At 44.8% G+C, this 24,672-nt stretch overlaps 1 protein-coding gene across 1 annotated transcript in view; it reads left to right on the forward strand.

Moving 5' to 3' along the window:
• Positions 1-24,672, forward strand: part of nrxn2b (neurexin 2b) — a gene marked incomplete at its 3' end in the record, with an annotated part of 1,346,377 nt that overhangs the window by 524,390 nt on the left and 797,315 nt on the right. Inside the window, exon 4 of the mRNA XM_080741211.1 lies at positions 8,176-8,477. Within this exon, the coding sequence (XP_080597337.1) occupies positions 8,176-8,477 (302 nt within the window). The remainder of the gene's footprint in view (positions 1-8,175; positions 8,478-24,672) is intronic.

Consider the following 24,672-nt stretch of genomic DNA (forward strand, 5'->3'; position numbering starts at 1 on the left):
TCTTCTCTCTTCCAGAACACACACTGTTGGTTATTCCATTTAGAGAAGAAAAGCCATTACTGAGACAATCTTATTATCCTGCTAGTGTGGCGATTTTGCTTATTACAATTTTGTTTGTGATGGCTTAACCCTCTAGAGCCCACTGTTGTAATATTACAACGTTTGTATTTTATCCAAAAAAAGGTTTAAATCAGTTTATTTTAGCTCCCCCTACCACCTAAACATCACCATTGGATTCTATTGTTTAGTATTACAATGCCATTGGCCACAATATTTGCATATAAATACCCCCCACAGGGGCTGACATTCACACCCGCCACACCCGCTGACATTCCAGATTTTTGACGAACAACATCTCACTTTTTCGTGGAAGCTATTCCTCACAAAAACATAAGTAAAATGCCTGTACTATTTGTTTTGGTGATCATTAGAATGTCTAGAACATGTACATATGTTATTATTGTGAAAAATATCTCCCATATGTAAATTAGAGCATGATTTATGATTTATGATTCATGGCTATAAAACCTTACAAAAACATTTTATTTTAAAAAACATTACATTTTCCTCTGATTAGGACTCCTACAACACCATCTGATTTTTTTTCAATTTTTTTGGGCAAGTAGAAATTAATTTGGGCCTTAGAGGGTTAAGGCATCGGCATACTCGGTAAGAAGATACACTGTTTTGAGCACAATAAACCGAGGAGCAAAGTTTGTTGCTCCGTGTAGCTTTTTGTCTGCACGGCGAGACACACTGAGTCATCGAGATAGCTAGCTTTCTGGATCAGTGGCGAATTCATAATCTTACTTGAGAAAAACTATAAAAGTATGACATCAAACTCTTCAAGTACCAAAATAGAAGTCCTCAAATGTCTTTGAGGGATCAGAAATGCGTCTAACCTTTTAAAAGAATAGGACAAAAAAATAGGACCTTTCACGCCGAAGGACCAGTGTGAAGTTTAGCTTGAAATTGAACTATAAAAGTGTGCATATATAGAACAAACAGGCCAAGAGTTGAAGGCCAAAGTCAGACAGTTACTCCCACACTGCACAACCTTGTACGGTAAACAAACAATAGGTTCATTCTAGACATCTTCAAAATATTTATTTTATATAGAGTTGTTTTGCCTCTCACTTTACCTCATTGTCTACCGTAATGTTTAGTTCTTGGAAAGTGCACATGCACTTTGTGTGTGCACGACATGAATGAATGTGCCTTAAAGAGAGAGTTCACCACATTCCTAATCCAATACTTTGATGATGATGATAATAAAGACCCTCATCCGGTAGGAGACACAAATTTAGTCCAGAGTTAAAGAACAACTTTAGTTTTTACAACAAGGGTTCATATTTTAGATTGTAATTAAAGAATATAAAAGATGAGTGTTAAAATTATTTCATTTACTTCTTTCTATTGTTTTAGAGATTCTTATTTCAGTAGTTGGGGCATGCGTACAAGTGGCTAAATATGTCATTTTACACATAATAAGCCCATTCCCAAGATACAACGCAACCTTTCATGGTTGGATGTGACTTATGGGGGCTAGAATTGTTACTGTAAATAGCAATAAAGAAACTGCTGGCTTATTGTGTCTACAAAGACATATTACGCATGCCCCATATTTTAGCACGGTAAACGCGATAAAACAATAGAACGAAGCAAATGAAAACATTTTAACACTCACTTTTTCTTTTCTCTAATTACAATCTAAAATATGAACCCTTGTTGTAAAAAACAAAGTTGTCCTTTAATTAGTCAGAGACAAAATTAGGTACAAAATTAGATGATCTGTTTCTGAGGGGTAGGGAAGGGGATCTGTATAGAGGTTATGCACATGCATAAAGTGAATGGCAATGTATGCAATCAGGATTTTTCTGTTTGGATGTATGTACTGTCAAAGCCATAAAGTATTTTTTTTTGCCACTCAGTAGGCATTCCTGCATAACTTCCAGGTATATTATGATGATGTCACATGCATACCCTCTATTGGCATCCTATAGCACTGTAGTTATGTTTTGAGGATGTGTGTGTGTGTGTGTGTGTGTGTGTGTGTGTGTGTGTGTGTGTGTGTGTGTGTGTGTGTGTGTGTGCGTGTGCGTGTGCGCGTGCGCGTGCGTGTGTGTGTGTGTGTGTTCGATGATCTGTTTTTGAGGTGTAGCGAAGGGGATCTGTATTGGCGTCCTGTAGTACTGTAGCGATGTGTGGAGGGTGTGTGTGTGTGTGCGCGCGTGTGTGTGTCTTCTCTTCAACTATTTGTGATGCCTTCCTTACTGTCTGTTTTTATGGGCGCTATGAGTGGCTCCCGGCCCTCCCTCCCGGTTGATCTCACTTTACAACAATCCCGCTGAACCGCGGCGTGATATTGAAGGTCGGCGTGAAGAAGAGGAGTTAAGGCCGTATCAGAGTGTACGGTGGAGAGCTATCCACCGGTGGAGAGCTTTCCACCGCAAGTCAGAAAATAAGTGCAGGACATCATAGTCACGGGGCCCACGGTGAAGTCCTCCCCCGCCTCCCTCTGGTTCAGACGCTAGACCGGTTCAGGTCGACCAATCAGTGAACGGGGTGTAGAGCCTGTCTGTCTGATAGTAAAAACAGAGAGATGTGTTGGGACTTGCGGTGTAAAGCTCTCCACCGCGAGGAATGACGTAACGTTGTAGTTTCATGACTCAAAAAGACTCGAAAAGACTACACCGCGGTGTAAAGCCTTCCACCGCCCAGGCGACTATGATGTCGGCTTTAGAGTAGCAAGATGAGAGAAGGAGGAAGAGGGCCTGTATATCGTCGTTGTCGGGTGGAATCCTTGTATGTCCAAAAAGGTTTTTAACAATGATTTAAAATAGTGAAAACAGCCGATCTACAAGCTGCTTGTAGACCTGCTATTTTCGCTAGTTTTGTGCGACAGTCTTGTCTGATGAAGCAGGCCTTTACGAAAAAACATATACATTTTAAACTTGGACATACAAGGTTTCTGCCCGACAGGGACGATATACTATATTATGTGCTTTCTTTTAGAGTGCGAGGGGGGCTGCAGAAGTGATGTTTTGGCGGGGGGTCTTTTCTGAAGCTCTAGCGCCAGCTTAGTGAGGCATACAGACGAAAAGAGCGGTCGGGGGAATAAAAGGGGCTTTACTACCTGTGTGAGGGACACTGTATGGCGTGCGTGTGTGTGCAGAAACCAAAGGAGTTTCAGCAAATCTCTCGATTTTTCATGACTGCTAACCAGCTCACGTAATTAAATCACGAGTGGTTGCTTACTACTAACAACCCTTTTGTTTGTGTGTGTGTTTGTGTGTGGGAGGGGGGGGGGGGGGGGGGGGGATTTCAATACATAATTGAAAATGCATTGAAAATGGTCCATTTACCACGCTTTTGTTCCTACATCAGCAACACAGGGGGGGCGTTCTCCGGAGATGCTCTCTCTGTCTGTCTGTCTCTCTCTCTCTCTCTCTCTCTCTCTCTCTCTCTCTCTCTCTCTTGCTCACTCACGTTCGTCTCTCCTTCACTCTGCCCTTTTTTCGCCTTCTCTATCTATTTTTTTTCCTTCGCTTTCTCCCCGCGCTCTCCCCTGATGTGTCTTTGTGATGGCGCTTTCACGCTTGGGTTGAGATTGCTCTAAACTTCCATTTCAGCCAAAATGCTCTTTTAAGTAGTTGTCTCTTTATCTGGGGACGGCCGTTCGTCCTTGGGTTGTTTCCTCCATCACCATGTGATGTGCGTGGGCTTCAGTTATGTGGCAGCAGCATGTGGTAACAGTAAGACATTAAGGCTAACACAAAGGATAACACACAACAAGATTTGTTTCCAGGTAACGGGGCTTAAAGTGCTTATATTTTTACTAAATATAACAGCTCTCACTTCGAGAAGTGCGGAGCTGCTTTTTGCTTCTCACCACTGTTACCTCAGTGGCACTTTATTTGCAGAGCATTATTAATGCACAGGAATGTGTTTGCGGAAATATGGAAATATTGACATCATGGGGTAACATGATACAATACAATACAATGTAATGTAACACATACAATGTAATAAAATACAATAAAAAATGTAATTTTTGCTCTGATGAAGACCTTCCAAGATCAAAACATGTTTTAAATAATTAAAGGCTTGTTTCTCTTGTTATTCCTGAGTGCCCGCCCTGGATATATATATTTTTTTTTTTCATTTTGTCTTGAACCTGTTTGATCTGTATAGGCCTATAAGCACCATTTACTCTTTTTACTATAGTAACATGTTTACCTCCTGCAAGCACCTGGTTGTTCTTGTTTAGTTTTTCTGACAATACAAAAGGATTGCAGAGGATTCTACCATCACGGTGTTCAAGGAGTTACAATATGTTCACTTTTGTTTAGTCATAGTAGAATGAACTTTTACCCATGTTTCGAGCAGAATTTTGGGGGGAACAAATCAAATTATAATCAAAATATGCAAAGTAACTAGTCACTAAAGTTTTCAAATAATTGTAGTGGAGTAGGCTAGAAGTAAAATTACAGCAAATTGGAAACACACCTTGAGTAAATGTACTTAGTTACTTTGCATCACTGTATAACAGTCCATACTCCTCATAAGCACCAAACGGACACACCGTTATCCATCACCGCTCCTCTCCTCCTCACCCCCAAAGATTGCCCCTGCGCCCAGCTGGCTCGCGCAATCAGATTCCGTTCTCAATCTATCCCGCAAACCCCCCGACCACCCCCCGTTCGGACAATCCCCTCGCAGCAGCCATGCCCCCGTGGGAAATGCACCCCGATATTGGAGTGCATTTCGCCAGTAATGGAACCATGGGATGAGCTAGATTTGATGATCCTGTACCCGGTATAGCAGGCTCTCCCTCCTGTCTGAGTCAGGCCTAAACCTCATTACCTGAGGCTGGCAGGCTCCTCCCAAGCCGGTGTCCACTGGGTGGAGGGGGGAGGGGGGGCACATTGACCACAGGAAGCCCGGTGTCACTTCAGATCACAAGCGTCTGATTCGTATCGATGTTGAGAGTGAATAATTTAAGCCATAGCGACCTGAGGCAAGTTAGATGCCTTCTAAATCAGTAGTTCCCAGAACCCCCAAAATGTTATGTATTTGGTCACAAAAGCAGATGTACAGTCCAAGAACTTCGTCTGTATCTGCTATTTTTGAGAACCACTGTTCTAAACATCTGTTTGAAATCCTAATAGTTTTCTGAAAACAACCTGCTCTAAGCCTCTGCCCTCCCCCTTCTTTTCTTAGCATTGTTTATTTTCACTGCAACCTTTGTTACAACAGTATGATGTTAAGTGCTGTATAACTAAGCGCTGTCCACACCAAGAATAGTAACTGTAAAGATAGCTTGAACTATAATTATGTGAGCATCATTGTGAGCATCACGATAACATTCAGTTAACATTTTGAATGTGACACGTTGAACCTGAGGCCCTGTACATTTTGATTGGTTGTCAGTTGCTATCGTTCACCAAATGGCTCTGAAAGTGATCCTATACTTAGTGATAGTGTTTACCACTGTTGTTGTCTTTATGGTTTGAGCAAAATTTTGTTATGCTATATTTGCAGTTTATCTTTAAAGTTATCATTCTTGGGTGTGGACAGACCTTTAATACACACACTACCCACTAACTGTGCAGCACTTAAGTATAGGTGTGCTGTGTTTTGCGATAGAGGTATTATTAGTTTGAGTCTCTTCTTGTAGAAGATAGGGTACTTGGTGTTTTGACAGTGGGTATCTGCTCAGCTCCTGACAGGCAGAAACAGTGTCCTATGCCCTGTCCTGCAGTTAAGACCGTGTGGTTTTGACATGTGTCCATTACTGTTAGGACCGGTGCTTTGACACATGTCCATTGTGAAGCAGGTTGTTTTGACTGGTAGCATGCTAGTCAAGCACTCCACCGTGCAAGAAGGGCACTCGTGTCATACAGATGGACTGACAGGCACTGCCAAAGATGTCAGCGCATTTTTTTTTCTTTCTGTCTGTCTCAGCCTCAGCCTTTGTCTTTGTTTATCACTCCAGTGTCCATCATAATCATAATCATCATCATCATCATCTCTCTCTATCTCTCTCTCTCTCTCTCTCTCTCTCTCTCTCTCTCTCTCTCTCTCACGAGATATGTAACATAAGTCGTGATCGCAGCCTAATGTGTACCGGATGTGACAGAAAAGAACAGATAACAGCTCACAACGTGCTGCAGCCTGATCGAATTATACTATCCTATATTCGTTGCTTTATTTTTTGCCACACCGTCTTTTTGGTGTTGCACAGGAGTAAGAGACTGCGGTGAATGATATCCATGTCAATATGCACACACACTCCTTGGCTACCCAAACCAACAACCTCCACCCCTCATTTCTCCCATGGCCCTCTTCTAGAGCCACCATCAGGCAGATTTTTTAAACACATTTTTGGACACTGCTCCTACAGATTTTTGCCCTAAAATCATGCAAAGCGGTACATGTCTATAGTCATGTGGCCCTACCTAAGCAATACATTTGCCACGCACACCCCCCAACACCCAGGAACCAATGGCACTTACAGGCCTATTTGTGTATCCATGTGACCTGACTTCGCTTATCTCTCGATTAGGGAGTCTTACTGGTATAGACAGATTTATTGTTTACCAACATGGTTTCATGTTCATTCAACCTCCTCTTTAGTGTTGGCTGGTGAGACGCTCCTAGCAAAACATATTATGCTTCACCCTGCAACGGTATTCCGCGCAGGGAGAACAGCTGACATACAAGCTCATAACCGCATAACGGATGCAACTGTTGTGAGCTTGGAGGTCTGGTATTTTGGCCGTCGCGGGATGGAGCATAAATTAGGCTTGATAGGCTCCAGCTGCACTAGAAAGAGCAGCGATTATGAGGAACGCTCCCTCCGTTCTAATGATGATGACTGTAGGAGTGGTTTTGAGGACAACTGCTTTGAATTGCTATTGTTGTTTACACACAACAGAATAAGGATTATATATTTCACGAACGAGAGATCAACAGTAAAAGTCCTAAGCATTCTTCCTCCACGCTGGGAGAAATACAGCACCTGAAAGTTTAATGGGATGCATTTTTACATGAGGCTGCTGGTAACCACTTTTGCATCTTATGAGCGGCCCGTTTCTTTGGCCTCCGACCTGCGCGGAGACCTTATAGGTACATGTTTTTATTGACTTAGTGTTTAATTTGTAACATGAAATTAGAAGGGAAAAGGGCCTTTAGGATTCAGAAAGGAAGTGGAGGTACTAAGGACTAGCCTGGATCCAGCCAATAGACCCGCCCACTCTCTGAGTGAACTGCTTCTCTTGGTCTGGATGTGTCATATGGCGTGGCTCTTGCTACCGAAAACTTCTCTAACCGAGCGAAACCGACCAATGAATTCAAAGCAAGAGAGAGGGGGGGGCGCGTCTAACTTTTGAAAATCAACAGAAACAGTGGAGGGAGGGGTGGCTGCGTGGCTCACCAGAGTTCTTAATTGCTCCCTTTGAACTTCAAAAGGGCTCCGAACTGCAGTCATTGATTGAGCCATACAAGTGTCGAATAGCTCGTTAGTGATTCTCTCTAATCAGTGAAATATCAAAGACAGTGACCTGTTGGGTGCATGTCATTGAGGGGAGGGGGAGGAGGGAATGTTTTGTGTGCAAAAGTCAAACAACCCCTCCCACCAGATCGCTTGTGATTGGGAATTTCAAAATTTAAATCCCCTCCCCTTTGAAATCTCAACACAATGGGACACTGTCAGACTCAAGCTCCAGCGCAGAGTCTGAAATCAGGCTAACTAAGGACAGTATGTGGTGGTATAACCACTTAAAATTACAGTTTTCCCATTCAGTCATTTTCTTTCTTTTTTTTTTAATAGGCCCATCTACAAGCTCACAGTTGTGAACTTGTGAGTATGTAGATCTGCCATTTTTTCCTACTGCTCCCCGCAGCATAGGGATGCTGGGCTCCGAGTGGTTAGACCCTTGGTCAAGTCCCGCCCGTCGTCCCACCCCTGCTGGTTCTACTGAACTCTACTGGTTCTTATCAATGTGACATTGGCTGTAAATGCGTCTATAGGCCTAGAAATTGGGTTGCATATTCTGGAAACGTTTTGGAAATGCATTGGTGAAAATGTGTGAGAACCCTGTATCTATATGTAAGAATGTTGCCAATATTGACATCGCGCTCTCCTCTCCTCTTGTCTCCTCTCCTCGGCAGGCAAGGAAGAGTCGGTGGCCACCTTCAAGGGGAACGAGTTCTTCTGCTACGACCTGAGCATGACACCCATCCAGAGCAGCACGGACGAGATCACGCTGTCCTTCCGCACGCTGCAGCGCAACGGCCTCATGCTGCACACGGGCAAGTCGGCCGACTACGTCAACCTGTCGCTGAAGAGCGGCGCTGTGTGGCTGGTCATCAACCTGGGCTCGGGGGCCTTCGAGGCCCTGGTGGAGCCCGTCAACGGCAAGTTCAACGACAACGCCTGGCACGACGTGCGCGTCACCCGCAACCTGCGACAGGTAAACGCAACACGATGACGTGCCCAGGCAGGCACGTGCACACGTAGACATCAAAAGGGGTATCCTTCAGCCCCTGCCCTTTTAAAAAAGTCTGTAAAAAATGCCCTCTTCAGATCATGAAAGCAGCTTTTTCTACACAGTGAAAGAAATCTAAATACTCTCCTTTCCTTTCCATGCCATAGCCGTCCCGAAGGCAGCATTCAGGAAAATTGCCCTTTTCCCCAAACTCCCCAAATTGCCTCAAACTCTCCTGAACTTGAACATAGTAATAATTTGAACTCCATTTCATATACTGTACGCTGCATAAAGTCCTATAAAGAGTGCAGGGACGTGCCCTGAAAATAGCAGATCTACAAGCTCACAACACATCGCAACGCATCGAAACGCAATGTGTTGTGAGCTTGTAGATCTGCTATTTTCGAATGTATTTTGGCAAAAGTGCCAAAATACACACAGTGATTTTAGGTAATGTCAGCCCTGCGTCTCTATAATGTTCTCTGCTCGTCCCTGCAACACGTGTAGCGAGGAAAACATTTCACAGGCGGGGTCGGACTACCGGAATCACCAACCGCCCTTGCCCTCCCCGCTCTCACACGTTCTCTGCTGGTATAGAGGTCGCCTTTTCTTTCCTCTGTCACTGTCTCTCCTTGTTTCTTCGATCTATACCAGATGGTTTCCCCTCACTCTCTTTCACTCACAACCTGTTCAGTCTCTTCTTGCTGCCCGGCTAACCTCAGACGGTTTGTTTCTTATTGCAGGTTGAATGAGGAGCCAATCGACCGGCGTTTTCTTCTTCTTGTTGTTTTTGTCTCTCCCAGTTTGTTCTTTGGTCTTTCTTTTTCCCCTCCAAATAACCAGAAATCCATGTCACTTTCACTCTCAGGGATCATTCATGAGGAATGGGTCAGAGGAGTTCATGATCATTTTGATCATGGCCAAACAAGATACTTGTAACGCAAAATACACATAAATTGCCTTTAGCGTCACAATGGGGGGATTAGAAAGCAGTGGTGGAATAAGTACTCTAATCTTCTGCAATGTTAAAGGTCCGGAATTTACTTGAGTAAAATGTATAAAAAGTATCGGTATAAAAAAAGTAGAACATACTCATTATGCAGAATTCCCTGTTTCAGTTCTCTAATGTATAAAATGCGTCGCATCGCGTGTATATAGTGCTGAAGTGGTTAGTATGTGTTTTGTAATAATAATCGAAATCTACAAAGTAACTAGTAACTAAAGTTTTCAAATAATTATGGTGGAGTAAAAGTATAATATTTGCCCCTGAGAGGTAGTGGAGTAGAAGTAAAAGTATGGAAAATTGGGGCGCCCGCTGGCCTACCGGTCGAGGTGCATACCACGTATATGAGCTCTGTGTAGCTTGACAGCGTGTCGCTGGTTCGATTCCCAATCCCGACCAGATTTGCTGCGTGTCACTCCCCATCGCTCTCCCCATATCCTGTCAGTCTACAGTACTGTCCTATCAATAAAGGTATAAAAGCCCCACAACATATCTTAAAAACGTAAGTACTTAGTTACTTTCCACCACTGGGCATTAGAAAGTGCCGTCTGTTCATGCCATATCATTAACCTATTATACAGGGATCTTACTCGTGTACACATGTAAGAAACTTGTGTAGGTTGATTGTAAGAGGTTGTTCTTGTTTTAAAGGGCTGGTACTCTGAGCGCCATTTACACTTATTATTAATGAGCAAGTAGTGAACACTGCTCTATATGTATGCAGGTAATGTACTCAGCTACCCAAATGGAATGCGCCCTAATTCATCAGAGACGACAATGCACTTACACCCTTTCTGAACAAATTACCCAACCCCTAGCTTTACGAACCTTTAATCGTAGGTAATGGAGAACAAAAGACGCTTGTGAGCGTGCATGTGTGTGTGTTTTGTGCACTGCAGCCCATTTTATCTTGTTAATTTTCATGCACGCACACGTACGCACACACGCACGCACACGTACGCACACACGCACGCACACATGCACGCACAAACCGCATAACAAAAGACAAGTTGAATAGCGGCAACAACAGCAGAGGCTCAATACACCGGGTCATCAATTGGCAGTTGCAGATAGCGGCGGTGAGATGCAATCAATTTCACTTACAATTGCCTTCCTTACTTCTTTCCCACTGTTTTGGTAATTGTAATTGGAATGAATGGCTTGTCAGCCCTAATAATAGGCATTGTAATGGGGCAGCCCCCACTGCAAGAACGGGCCTGATCTGAATGCATTAGCACGAAGCACAAAGTACAACAACTTTTTGTGAGCTTTTTTTGTAAAACAACGTCGATCCAAAAGCTGGGAACTCGTTGCACTTTGAATAACTGACTGACAGACGAACGCCCTTTCACCAGCGCCACCCGATGCCACGTTCTGTCAATTACACTGTCAGCGTCAAAGTGATCTCAATGCAACTCAAGTTGAGATAAATTGTAGAGAGAAAATGTCATCCAATTGCTGTCATGCCAGTATGGAGCTCGCACAGCGTGAGGTCTGCTTGACATGACATTACACGGCCATTTTATTGAAGTTACTTCAACATAATGGCTTATATTTTAGCATATTAATATAGCTAAAATAAAAGGACAGCGATCACACGCTCAGAGACAAAACTAGCACATGCCTGCCCTGCACGCATACACACGCACACGCACTAAACCTGAGCCCTATATGCCTAATCCTAACTCCAACCCCTTATTTACTAATTGCAAACTGAAAATCCATTTCTCTTGTGGGCCCAGGAAAGTCCAGGAAAGTGGTCGGATAAAGGTTAATTTGTCATGTTTTACTATAATTGTGGGGATATCTGGCCCTAATAATTATAGAAAGTACCTGGCGCACACACACACACGGATGCACGCATAGCCACACAAACGCACAGAAACATTACTCGAACACAGTCGGGGTCAAATATGCAATGCTGCCGGGGTGAGTGTGATCACCCGTGTGAGACTGGCTTAATGAGTTTAGGAAGCCAACATGGTTCCAAAGATTTAGTGGCTGAGCCAACTGCTCTCACAACTGCTCCATGATGACCTTTGTGAAATGACACAAACCCAAACGCAGACAAATGACATAAAACTGTGCGGTTTCACTCTAATTTGTATATCGGCATAATCATGTCATCACTAATCCATCCACAATTTTACAATACAAAATGAACTCAGCGCCCTGTGTAATTAGTACGGCATCTAATTGGCAGAGATGTGAGGGTAGCATTACAGACAATTACTGTTGCTGCCAACAAGAACCTATCATCAGTCTCGCAGTTGAATATAAAAATAAATATATATATAATCTGTACACTGAAACTATGCACATGCTAGAGGATGCCAGGCCAACAATAACCTGGCATCTGTCTATGCCAGTGGTTCTCAAACTTTGACATTTGATATTCTCCCTTAAAGGAGTAGTTCACCCCCAAATGAAGTTCAATAATGTGTGTTTGTATTTGTCGCATTCCTAAGACAAAGATTTGATTATAGTAAATGTAGGCCTACCCCCATTGATTCCGGATGGGGACCCAAATGCATGGCCCTGGATGGGGACCCAAATGCATGGCCCTGGATGGGGACCCAAATGCATGGCCCTGGATGGGGACCCAAATGCATGGCCCTGGATGGGGACCCAAATGCATGGCACTGGATGGGGAAACCGTCAGGCTATTTTTACTATAATCAAGATTTTGTCTTAGGAATGCAAGAAAAAAAAAGAAATATATATATTATTGAACTCAAGTCTCCATGGTGTGAGTAATCAATAGGAAAAAAAAATATTTTGGGGATGAACTACTCCTTTAACTTGGAACCGTTACGGTTCCAAGTTAAAGGTACTACAAATGGAACCGTTACGGTTCCATTTGTACACTGTCAAGTTACACACTCATAAGGGTAAATTTAGACCCCCTTAAATGAACCTAGAAAGTCCCTGAAATGCACTTCTTTGAGAACCACTGGTCTATACAATTTGATCACAGCTTGAGAGCCAGTTTAAACCAATGGGATTGCTCGGTCGGGAGGAACTACCTGTTGGTATGATATGTAAGCCATCAACAGTTGTCAGTCATTCCCGCTCGTCTCTCCCCTGACCACGGCTGACCGCCCGCCTCACGCCATCAATCCATTAACCCTCATTAAGAGCGGACAGGGAAACCTCCCCTCCTCCCGGCTCTCCAGAGGAGGCAGTTCATTGACACCACGGCCGGCCTCAAGTGTTAGAGATGGCGATAGGTTTACACTGGGCCGTCCCTCTGGGACCACTCACTCACCGCCATGGTTATCGATGTCATTGACCCATCACTCACACACACGCGTGCACGCGCGCGTGCGCGCACACACTCACACACACACACACACACACTAGGGCTGTCACGATTATGACATTTTACATGACGATATTATCACTAAAATGAATTGCGATTGACGATTTAATTGTGTTTTTTGTTTCATTGACAATTACATTTCTGTTTGGCTTTTAGGCTTTGAAGTTGCACACGACAGATATGACACATAACCTAAATAGGCTATACAAAGAAATGATTGACATATTTGACAATTTTGTATTTAAAAAAAACTTTGATAGTAGAAATAGCCACTATTTTCAAATAGAAACAAAATATTATTGAACTCAAGTCTCCATGGCGTGAGTAAAAAAATAGTCATTTTGGACTATCTACTCCTTTAAGTTAAACACGCGAGTACTTTTTCCCTTGTTCATTCACCTTGGGGCTTTGCCACCTCAGAAGTCCGAACCCACACAGATCTCAAAGCCCCCCTGACTGACTGACTCCAACAGATCTCAAAGCCCACCTGACTGACTGACTCCAACAGATCTCAAAGCCCACCTGACTGACTGACTCCAACAGATCTCAAAGCCCACCTGACTGACTGACTCCAACAGATCTCAAAGCCCACCTGACTGACTGACTCCAACAGATCTCAAAGCCCACCTGACTGACTGACTCCAACAGATCTCAAAGCCCACCTGACTGACTGACTCCAACAGATCTCAAAGCCCACCTGACTGACTGACTCCAACAGATCTCAAAGCCCACCTGACTGACTGACTCCAACAGATCTCAAAGCCCTCCTGACTGACTGACTCCAACAGATCTCAAAGCCCTCCTGACTGACTGACTCCAACAGGCGAAGCCGCCCCATGCAATCTGCTTTGAAGGTGTAGTTTTCATCATCTCTGTGTGTATTGGTCATGAGGCAACAGCGGGCATGTCTGCTACGGCGGCAACACCATCCAAAACAATTTAACAGGGTGAGCTCACCAGACTGTCCCCCCCTCTCTCTCTCTCTCTCTCTCTCTCTCTCTCTCTCTCTCTCTCTCTCTCTCCTGCTGCATGCATGTCTATTTCCCTTATTCAGTGCCCCCCCCCCCCCCTCTATGAATTTGTCAGCTTTGTACTGGGCAAAATGAAGCAGACAGAATTAGGTGAGATAATAGAGAAAGAGTGAGTGAGTGTGTGTGTGTGTGTGTGAGAGAGAGAGAGAGAGAGAGAGAGAGGGGGGAGAGGGGAGAGGGGAGAGGGAGAGAGAGAGAGAGAGAGAGAGAGAGAGAGAGAGAGGAGAGAAGGATAATATGAAACACACCCACAGCAAAAGCATCGAAGGATCAGAGCTCCCCTCAGTGGCATGTGATGGTACTGCAGGGGAGATGTGTGTGTGCTTGTGTGTTTGAACAGTTTGGCGGGGGTCCCTGTGGTATAAGCTTGATAGGCAGGCAAGGACACTCGACTTGACCTCTCATCAGTACCCCACCCCCCATCACACACACACACACACACACACACACACACACACACACACACACACACACACACACACACACACACACACACACACACACACACACACACACACACACACACACACACACACACGTTCACCCCACGCCCCACCCTGAGGCATTCACACACAGCGAGGCATTTCTCTCCTCTCCTCTCCTCTCCTCTCCTCTCCTCTCCTCTCCTCTCCTCCCCGATCAGTGACATGCTGACATGCTGACCCAACATCATAGACGGCTTGCAGACTTCAGCACTGGTGACCGGTGGCTGGCTACGCACGCACACACACGCACGCACGCACGCACGCACGCACGCACGCACGCACGCACGCACGCACGCACGCACGCACACAGCTAACTCAAACCCTAGCATCATTCACAGCCTAGAGTGAATGAATGCTACATCGTGGTCACATGTGGTACAAGGACAGCGCAGTCAGCTCATTCTCGGCCGTAGACAATCTAGTTCAGTCCCTGAAGTATTCATTATAGCAAGGTTTCATGTGTTGGTTGACAATGTGAATCTTTTCAGATTCCACGTGGATATACTGTATATAGGCAGTAAATACATGCAATAATAATATATTACCAGTAATATAAGATGCTAAGGGCGACAAACATCCTAAAGGGCGAGGTCGCGCCATGTCTTGGCCATCTGGCCAGTGATGTATATTGGACCAGCATTAAGCTGGACCAGCTTAATGCCCTATACATTTCATCCATTTGAAAATAGTTGATCTACAAGCTCACTTTGCGTCGCTTAGTGTCGCCCCATACATTTCATCCATTTGAAAATAGTTGATCTACAAGCTCACGATGCGTCGCCATGTGACACATCGTGAGCTTGTAGATCTGCTATTTTCAAAAGATTTATTTACATTTGAAAACTTGTGAAATGGAACATAATATGCATATTGAGCTATACTTTCTACTTTTGGTACTTTTATCGTATTTCATTTTTTGACACCAATACTTTTGTACTCTTACCCCGGCAAATTTTGATTACCGGTCTTGTACTTTTTACAGAGTATTTCTATTATACTACAAACTGTGAGTAGGCTACTTTTTTACCACCACTGGAAATAAGCCCCGTGTCCTGCATGCATCCTCCTCTTCTTTCCGGGACGGATGGCACTTGTTTTGATCAGCCTGGAACATCCTAAACCCACCGAGAGACACAGAGAGACACAGAGAGAGAGACAGAGAGAGAGTCAGTAATACGGTAAGCACTGTCTGGGCCTGTCCGTCCCGGCTGTGTGCTTAACAGGCACCCGGGCTCCCTCAGGAACCCGCGGGGCCGGGCCAAGCAGCCGGACGAAACACGAGACACGCTGACAGGCTGCAGCGTGTGCGTGGCGCGGACAGACACACACATACTCGCACACAGGCACGTGCACACCTAGACATCAAAGGGGGCTTGAGCCCCTGCCCTTTTACCCGTCTGTAAAAAGTGCCCCCTCTCCAGACCATGAATGCGGTTTTTAGTATGGTGAAAGAAATGCAAATGCCCCTCTTTCCATGCCATACCATTCAAGAGAATTGCCATGTCCAAACTCTTCTGAACTTGAATGCAGCATGTTGAAAGAATCGCCCTCTCTGTGTAGAAATCCACCCGTTACGCCATACAGTATTGACTTGATTATGCTTAGTTCAGTGTGGTATCAAGCGCTGCGACGCGCTGTGAGCTTGGAGGTCGGCTATTTTCAATCTTTTCACCAAAAGGCCCTTTTACAAATGTCTGCCCCTGCCTCTCTAACATTCTCCGCACGTCTATGTGTGTGTGTGTGTGTGTGTGTGTGTGTGTGTGTGTGTGTGTGTGTGTGTGTGTGTGTGTGTGTGTGTGTGTGTGTGTGTGTGTGTGTGTGTGTGTGTGTGTGTGTGTGTGTGTGTGTGTGTGTGTGTGCGTGCGAGCGAGACACAAAGCAATGAAGGGAGAAAGGCAAGGCAGACGGATATGGACATAATCACGCTCACGGAGAGCAAGATTAGGTGTGTGTGTGTGTGCACGCGCTTCAGTGTGTTTGCTCAAGGCTGTGCACACGTGTGCGTCACATCATGAGTGAAAGAAATAGAAAGAGATAATGTGTGAGTGCAGGCATATGTACGTGTGAGTGTGTGTGTGTAATCGGGTTGCTCTGCGGTTCAGACAGACAGAGTTTAGGACTACAGTGAACGAGGGGCGACTGAATAGGAAGGAGAGCTTCTCTTTTATTCCCAGACGTGGCTTAACTTGCAATATAGACTCAACACGGCTCGGTGTCTGATGCAAGCTTAACCCATGTCTGGAGGGGGAGAGAGACATCTGAAATGCATCATCTTACCTTCCTCTCTCTCTCTCTCTCTCTCTCTCTCTCTCTCTCTCTCTCTGTCTCTCACACTCTCACACACCAGTGGTGTAAAGTAACTAAGTAGATTTATTTAAGAACTGTACTTAAGTACACTTTTGAGGTATTTGTACTTTACTTGAGTATTTCCGATACTTTTACTTCCACTCCACTCATCATCTCAGATGATGAGTGGAGTTCAAATATTGTATGTTTGCTCTCTACTACATTTATTTGAAAACTTTAACTCTAGTTACTTTGCAGATATATAAATTATAATATTATACAACTTTCATAAAGCACTTTAGCCCTATTTTATACATTTTCTATTTGAAAATAGCCGTGCTGTGAGCTTGCATATCTGCTATTTCCAAACATTTTGTACTTTTACTTTTGGTACATTTTGATGCTGATGCCAACACGTTCGTATTTTACTCATGTACGTTTTGAATTCCGGAATTTTACTTGTCTATACGGGAAATATTCGCACATCCACTGGATGGGTGCAGGTGCGTTGAATGGTGAATACTGAGGCAATCATGAAAAGATATTTCATGAACAAAAAATCCCGCACTCTGCTCTTCCTCAGCTGCTCATCTTTATTTCACTTGACAGACGTTTCGGTCCCACTGGACCTTCTTCAAGAGTGTCTTACCACTTTTTATTTTACTTGTAACAGAGTATTTCTACACTGCAGTATTGATACTTTTACTTGAGTAAAAAGTATGAGTCCTTTTTTCCGCCACTGACACACACACTCCTTTCTCTCTCTGTTCTCACCTCCTCATACCCTCACCCCCTGACCTCTCGCTCGCCCCATGTATAGCCCCATCCTCCCTCCCTCTCTCTCTCTCTCTCTCTCTCTCTCTCTCTTTACCATAATCAGAGCGCGGTTGCGGCTGTTGGATTAATGGACGGATCAAACAGATTTGCTCTTGTTCTGTAAGTGCTGAGGGCAGCTCTCTGCGGTTTTTCCACCGCCAAGGCCCTCGCCGGGGTTCAGCGTGAAACACGCGGGTCCTTTGATCTCGCAACACGGAGCCAAGTTCACAGAGGCGACCGACCGACTGACTGACTGGATACTGAAAGGCGGAAGTGTGTCGTGGAACGGCTAATTACCTGCTCTTATCTCAGATCGCCGGTCCGCCAGGGTTATTCAGATTAAGCGTGATCATCAGATTAACGGACGGTTGCGTTCATATTACCTCAGAAGTCCTCGTTGCATTCCGTCCATGCCAAGTACTAAGGGCTAGCGTTTTTTTTTGCATTGACATTTAACACACTTGGAAAGACACACTGCTCACTCTCATGCACGAGCAGAATTTCCACCAATACAGTACTGTATAAACTAGCTCTGGTCCAGACCGTTGGCAGTGGCTACTGCATTTTTAAGGGGTCAGTATAGTGATTCCCATGCTGCTACATTAAATGACACACACACACACACACTGCACACACGCACACGCACACACACACACACACACACACACACACACACACACACACACACACACACACAAACGCCACTTGCGATCGATGGCAGTCCAGTTACTAAGACTGAATGGCGGGGCGTGCGTGTGTGTGTGTGTGGGATGGGTACAATTATTACATATGAGGAGAGGAGGCATAATGGGAACACGCCCTACACACATACAGTACACACACACGCGCGTGCACACACACAATCGATATGGATGCTTGGACACTCGCCTGTCTGTTTATCTCTTTCTCTCCCTCTCAGTTTCTACCCCTTCCTCTCCTGTCCTGTCTGTAAGCCATCATCAACCTAACAACTGCAATTACCCCCCCCACCCAATCCACCCCACCCGGCCACCCCCACTCCTTCATTCTCATTCCAACCTATACCTCCAGCACGGAAGAGACTGCCAGAATTCTAAAGAGATGGCCAATCAATTCTTTCTGTCTTTCTACTATACCCCCCACCCCCTCCCCTTATTTCCTGCTCTATCATATTCCCCCTCTTCCAGACTTGAGTATTTCCAATTTGCAATAGCTTTTACTCCACTATACATCTCGGATCCGAATAATGGTACTTTTACTCCTCTACGTTTATTTGAAAATGTTAGTATTTACTTTTCAAATTGATTATTATTACAAAACATTAACCTACAGTACATTATGGCCATTTGAGAATAGCCAATCTAAAAGCTCGCAATGCGACTTTTATACTTTTGAAAACTCATGCATAATGAGTACTTTTACTTTCGATTTACTTTTGACATTTTGATGCCAATACTTTGGTACTTTTACGCTTACTTTACATTTTGAATTCTGGACATTTAATGTAACAGAGTATATTTCTACATTGCAGCATTGAGACTTTTACTTAAGCACAACACTTGAGTACTTTTTTTCTCCACCACCGCTGTTCGATTTCCCTCCACTCTGTCTTGCCACCATCCTCCTGTCCTTGCCGGCAATTTGTCACTTAGCAACGGTGTTCTGTTAGAGCGCTATGAGCCTCTAGCAGAGCAGCGTACGTCGCTGTGCTTTCTTATCGCAGCAGAAGAAGCTGTTGCCACCGGTCATAATTATAGGTAGATTGGGCCGTTATCTCTTTGGTTTAGGGATATGTAAGTAAAGGTTTCTCCTTAAATAATAGGTTTTAATGCTGGTTCTCAACCAGGATGTTTGGGCAAAATACTATGTTAGTATGTGTAGACTACGTATGTAAGATATATCATGTTAGTTGCAATTGTTAGTTACTAAAATATTAAATCCCTGATGTCAGCGTTATATATATCACTGGCCAGATGGCCAACACATGGCCCATATCTGTGTGGCTGGTTCAGATAGGGATCTCCATGTATGGGCATTCCCAGATGATGCCCTGTTAGGGTACCCCCTTATGCCCAAATATGGAGATCCCCAGGCATCGCCCTTTAGGGCGAGGTCGCATGTCGCCCCTGAGGCTTACTAGTATTTAAGGTTCAATGAAGGTTCAATGAATGATTGATTGATTATGAGTAGCTTGATAACACAGGTCCAAATACTGCCTGGTCAAACGGTTGAAAACCCTTGTTAATCTACACTCTGGTTATATACTGTACTTCCGGATGTATTGATTGATAGACCACCACACAGATATGCTAATAGATCAGTGGTTCCCAAACGTTTTATCCTGTGACCCAATAGAGAAATTACACGTTCGCCCGGGACCCAAACTAGTGAAAATGTCAGATCTACAAGCTCACAACGCGACACTTTGCAACGCGTTGAGAGCTTGTATATCGTCTATTTTCACTACATGTTCCACTTTGCCACCTTCCTGTCTCTGGAAACAGGTTAGAGTCTTCTACCTCCTCCACACTACGGATTAGCTGCCACCAGCCACACATCTGAGTGTTGCCATTAGCATCTCAATAAGGTTAGCCTAATTGGTTTAACACGATAGCATATCGAAGCCCTTGTAACTATATCTTAAAATGCCATTCGGAGTGTATGGGCCACGCCAACGCACGCGGTACGCCCGTTTACCGCGATGACACGGGCTTGCTATTCATGGCAGGCGGGCTCGCCGAGGTTCGTTTGATGTTAAGAACTGGGATCCATAAGCCTTTCGCCTTTTAATGACACCCTAACAGCCCTGTAATCCTCACCCAGTTTACTGCAGATGAAATTTTTTAAGCATTGTCAATGAGCCCCCAGGAGTCTCTGTCTTTTATGTGTGTGTGTGGGTGCATGCATGTTTTTATGTGTGGTATGATATACGTGCGTGCTTGCGTGTGTGCGTGCGGATATTTACGGTAGGCTATGGGTAAACGCTATATTGTCCCCCCTGAGACAATATATTGTCTTGGGTACAGTGCTGCAGTCCATCGCTTCACATAAAACACGTCAGAAAAAACATGAGGAGTGTTTGACACTATATACAATATCGCTCCACAGTTGATCTTAAACATAAAAGAGACTATTATATGTTTAAAGCCACACTATTCCTCTTCTACCCTGGATAATTTGCATCACATGCCCCATATAGAACCTCACCCTCCGCTTTATACTGTTGTGCTCCAAGATGAGGTCCTACCGCCTACCGGGGTATCCTCGGGCTGGGGTAGAACGCCTCCACGGTGAGGTAGAAAACACTTTCCCCGAACTTGTATCCAAAAATTAAAGGTAGTTCCATGCTCCCAGACTATGGTTTTCCATCCCACGGTACATAAAACATGCACCGCGAGGCGTTGTGTGCTTGTATCTGCTGTTTTCACTACTTTTGTGCAACGGCCTTGTCTGATGAAGCAGGGCTTTACTTTGCGAAAAAGAACGTACAAATTTGAAACTTGGAGATACGAGGTTTCCACCCGACAACGACGATATGGGGCTATTGCATCACATGCTGACACATTACTCCCGACACACACACACACACCATCACCACCACCCCCAGCACACACACCTATACCCCTCACTCCGTGCCCTGACAGACTGTTTGTTTGCCAGGGTCCCTCTCACGGGCGTAATTGCAGTGACATTCATATTTGCACCCGAAGCCTGCCTGCCAATTTCTCCATGGCTTGGAGTCAGACTTTGAGAGAGAGAGACGGGGGTGTCGGCGTCAGTGAATGAACTGGGTCGTACTGCTGTGCCGAATAATCTACCTGAAAGACACAATCCCAAATAGCGTCTCGCTCTCTTTCCTGTCCTGTCCTGTCCTGTCCTGTTGTGTGTGTGTGGAGCTGGGTAGAGTCCTGGTGTAACGGAGGTGATCCGAACCTCCCCACCCGGCTTCGAACCTGGGTCTCCCGCGTGAAAGTCCAATATCTTAATCATTACTCCAAAGGGATATCCCCATGGAATGAGGGCAGATACTAGACTTTTGAGGCTTCAGGCTGGGGCTGTGACTCTCTCCGCCACACTGGTTATTGAACAGTGAGGTGATCATTACTGAGAACCCCAGACAGACTGATTCAGCTGGAATCACCCTGAAGGTGGTTTATGCAATAATAATCACCACCACCTTGCTGTTCATTAGCACACTTATTACATGGCTACTATATATGGAGACCCCTGGTACCCATATATGGAGATCCATGTACTGTATATGGAGATATGCTCTGAGAGCCCAGACATGCTTACACAGTTATTCGTAATATGATGTCTATGACATCTGACATCATACCCTTTTGTGCCCATACATGGAGATTCCTGTCCGTAGAACCAGCCACACAGATATGGGCTGTCTTGGCCATCTGTCTTGGCCATATATGGATTCTGTTAGTGTGGTATGAGGCCAATGTGGCATCCATATATGGGTATTCCCATATGAAGTCCTGTTAGATATGGGCTTAATATTGATGACATCAGGAAACTCCATTTATGGGCATAAAAGGGATTCTGTTGGTGTGCCAACTCAGTGAAGCAAGAGCGTGATGTCAGAGCGGCAACCCAACCTGTGATGTCACAGTGATGTGACCTACAGACATAGCCGGATACGCGGACAAGATGTGCCGGTTTTCATACTGTAGTTAACTGCGACCTACGGTCGTAATTACAGGCTACAGTGCACATATTTACACACAACTTAGATGTGTTTACTCATCTGTCTGTCCTGGTGCGTTTCTAATCGTCATTCCGGTCTACAGGCCGCATCACCCTCCATTATACCTTCCCGTCTAATGAAAAATAGAGGCCCCGCTCTCACTCTGCTAGACCCTCCCCCCGCTGCTGTCCCACAATATAGCTTCACATCACTTACTCTTTAAATGGCCAAATTGGAAATTTATAGGAGAGCGGTCGCCGGCCTTACAACTCTCTCAGCCTGCGATGATAAATCTGTCCGGGCAGAGAGAGCGGGGGGCCCCCGCGCGGCGCCCCATTGATCATTTTCACAGCCCTGTCATTAAATATTTATCCGGCTTATATTCGCCGGTGGTCATAGTTCAGTAATGTCCGCGCGGCGACACATGTGTAAAGATCGAGTCCAATGGGCGTCGGATGCTTGTCGCTCGGTCAACGTCGAGCGGAAGAGGCCTCCGGTGGGTTATTTGCCGAGTTGACGCAGCGAGTGTCAAGTTGTGTTCTTTCAGTTTAACCGAAATACAATTTTGCTGGAGTAAAAGTACAAAATGGTTTGCGTCAAAGCACCCAAGTAAAATCACTCAAAAAGACTAGTTTCCAAGAGAAATTATAAAATCTACAAATCCACTAGCAACTAAAGCTGTCAAATCATTGTAGTGGAGTACAAAGTAGAATATTTGACTTTGACACGTAGAAGTTTAAAATATCGACAATGGAAATACTCAAATAAAGTAATGACACCATCAAAATCGTACCTAAGTGCAGTACTTGATCACCACTGATAAATGGTAAATGGTGCATGTATATAGCACCTTGTCCTTTATCCAAGACGCTTTACATAGAATTGTGCATTATATTCACCCATTCACACACATATTCATACAACAATGTTGGAGGAAACCATGCAAGGCTCCAACCTGCTCACCGAGAGCACCTGGGGGCTCAGAGTCTTGTCAAGGACAGTTGGACTCTAACTCTGGGGGAGCCCGGGATCGAACTGGGAACCGTGTTCTAAGACGGGAACTCTACCCTTGAGCCACTCCCCCCAACCTGATCTTTGCTGAGTTGACACAGAACATTCCACCTTGTTCTTTTACTGTAACCTGAGCGGCATAGATGCTAAATGCAGGAAGAGGTGGTGCCATATGTTTTGTACTTTTTTCTGTTTTGTGGTGAGTTATTTCCACTCTGACTGGATCAGAAACCTCGTTTACATGAATACACGAATACAAGTTCACAACCCCCCTCATTTTCAATGACAGTAGGACAGGACTAGGTTACAAAAACGCAAAGAATTAATGAATAGAATCACATTTAAGTTTTCCACACAGTTCATGTTATTATCGGTACAAGATCTCTCTGTCTGCAGCTCAGCACACCTATTATACAGTAAGAAGCTCAACAAAAGCGGCGACATGCAAATCCTCTAACTGAGTATTTGTATGGCTGAGTCACCGCAGGTGTCTCTGTGACCTGTGCCGTTTTCTCCTCCACTATATCTTTCATTTCTTTTTGCTCTGCGCCATCCACTTTTCATGTCACTTCAAAGATCATCAGGCTTTTTTTGCCGAAGGATAAATTCTTCCGCCCCGCCGCCTCGCCGTGTCGAACAAACGATGGAACGATGCGCCGCGGGAATCCAGACATCAGAAACTACTGAGAGAGGATGAATCTGGAAGATAGAGAATCCCAAAATTTTCACTTAATAATCTGTCCCTCCGACCCAGCCGCCAAAGCGCCAGCGTGGCAGTTTTGAAAAGTACAAAGTCGTCGTCACCTTGTGGTCTGTCGAAAATGATTAAATCATTGTTGTGCGCCAAATCCCTATGCTCAAATCTCAATTTCTCTAGTTTTTTTCTTTCATTCTTTCAACGGTTCACCGCTGAGCTGCTGCGTGGCGTGCCTATATGCAAATTCACACCCACCGCTGAAACGTATTTACCTAATTGTTGGTTTTAATGGCCGTCATTAGACGAAGCAGCACGTGAGCGTGTGGCCTTAGATCACACAGCGGTAGGCGGGTTGTAGACCCACCGGTAGTTCGCCACCTGTGACACACGCCCACGCTCATAGTGCAAATGCAGGAATGCGCCATAACACAAACGCACGCACGCCGCACGCACGCACGCACGCACGCACGCACGCACGCACGCACGCACGCACGCACACACACACACACACACACACACACACACACACACACACACACACACACACACACACACACACACACACACACACACACTCATCATGCTCACTTTTACCGATGCCATTGTAGTGGAAAAGGTACCCAAATGTTGTACTTAAGTAAATGTATCAATACTGCAATGTAGAAGTACTCTGTTACAAGTAAAAGTCCAAAAGTAGAAGTACTCATTATGCACAATGTCCCACATCTTTTGAAGACAGCAGATCTACAAGCTCACAATGCCTCACATCGCGACACATTAGCTGTGTATAATCTTTTTTCTTTTTTTGTGTGTTAGGGCATGACTAATCAATAGAAAAACTTTCATGTTGG

The sequence above is a fragment of the Nannobrachium achirus genome (assembly GCF_963921795.1).
Source record: "Nannobrachium achirus genome assembly, chromosome: 14".
Lineage (NCBI taxonomy): Eukaryota > Metazoa > Chordata > Actinopteri > Myctophiformes > Myctophidae > Nannobrachium > Nannobrachium achirus.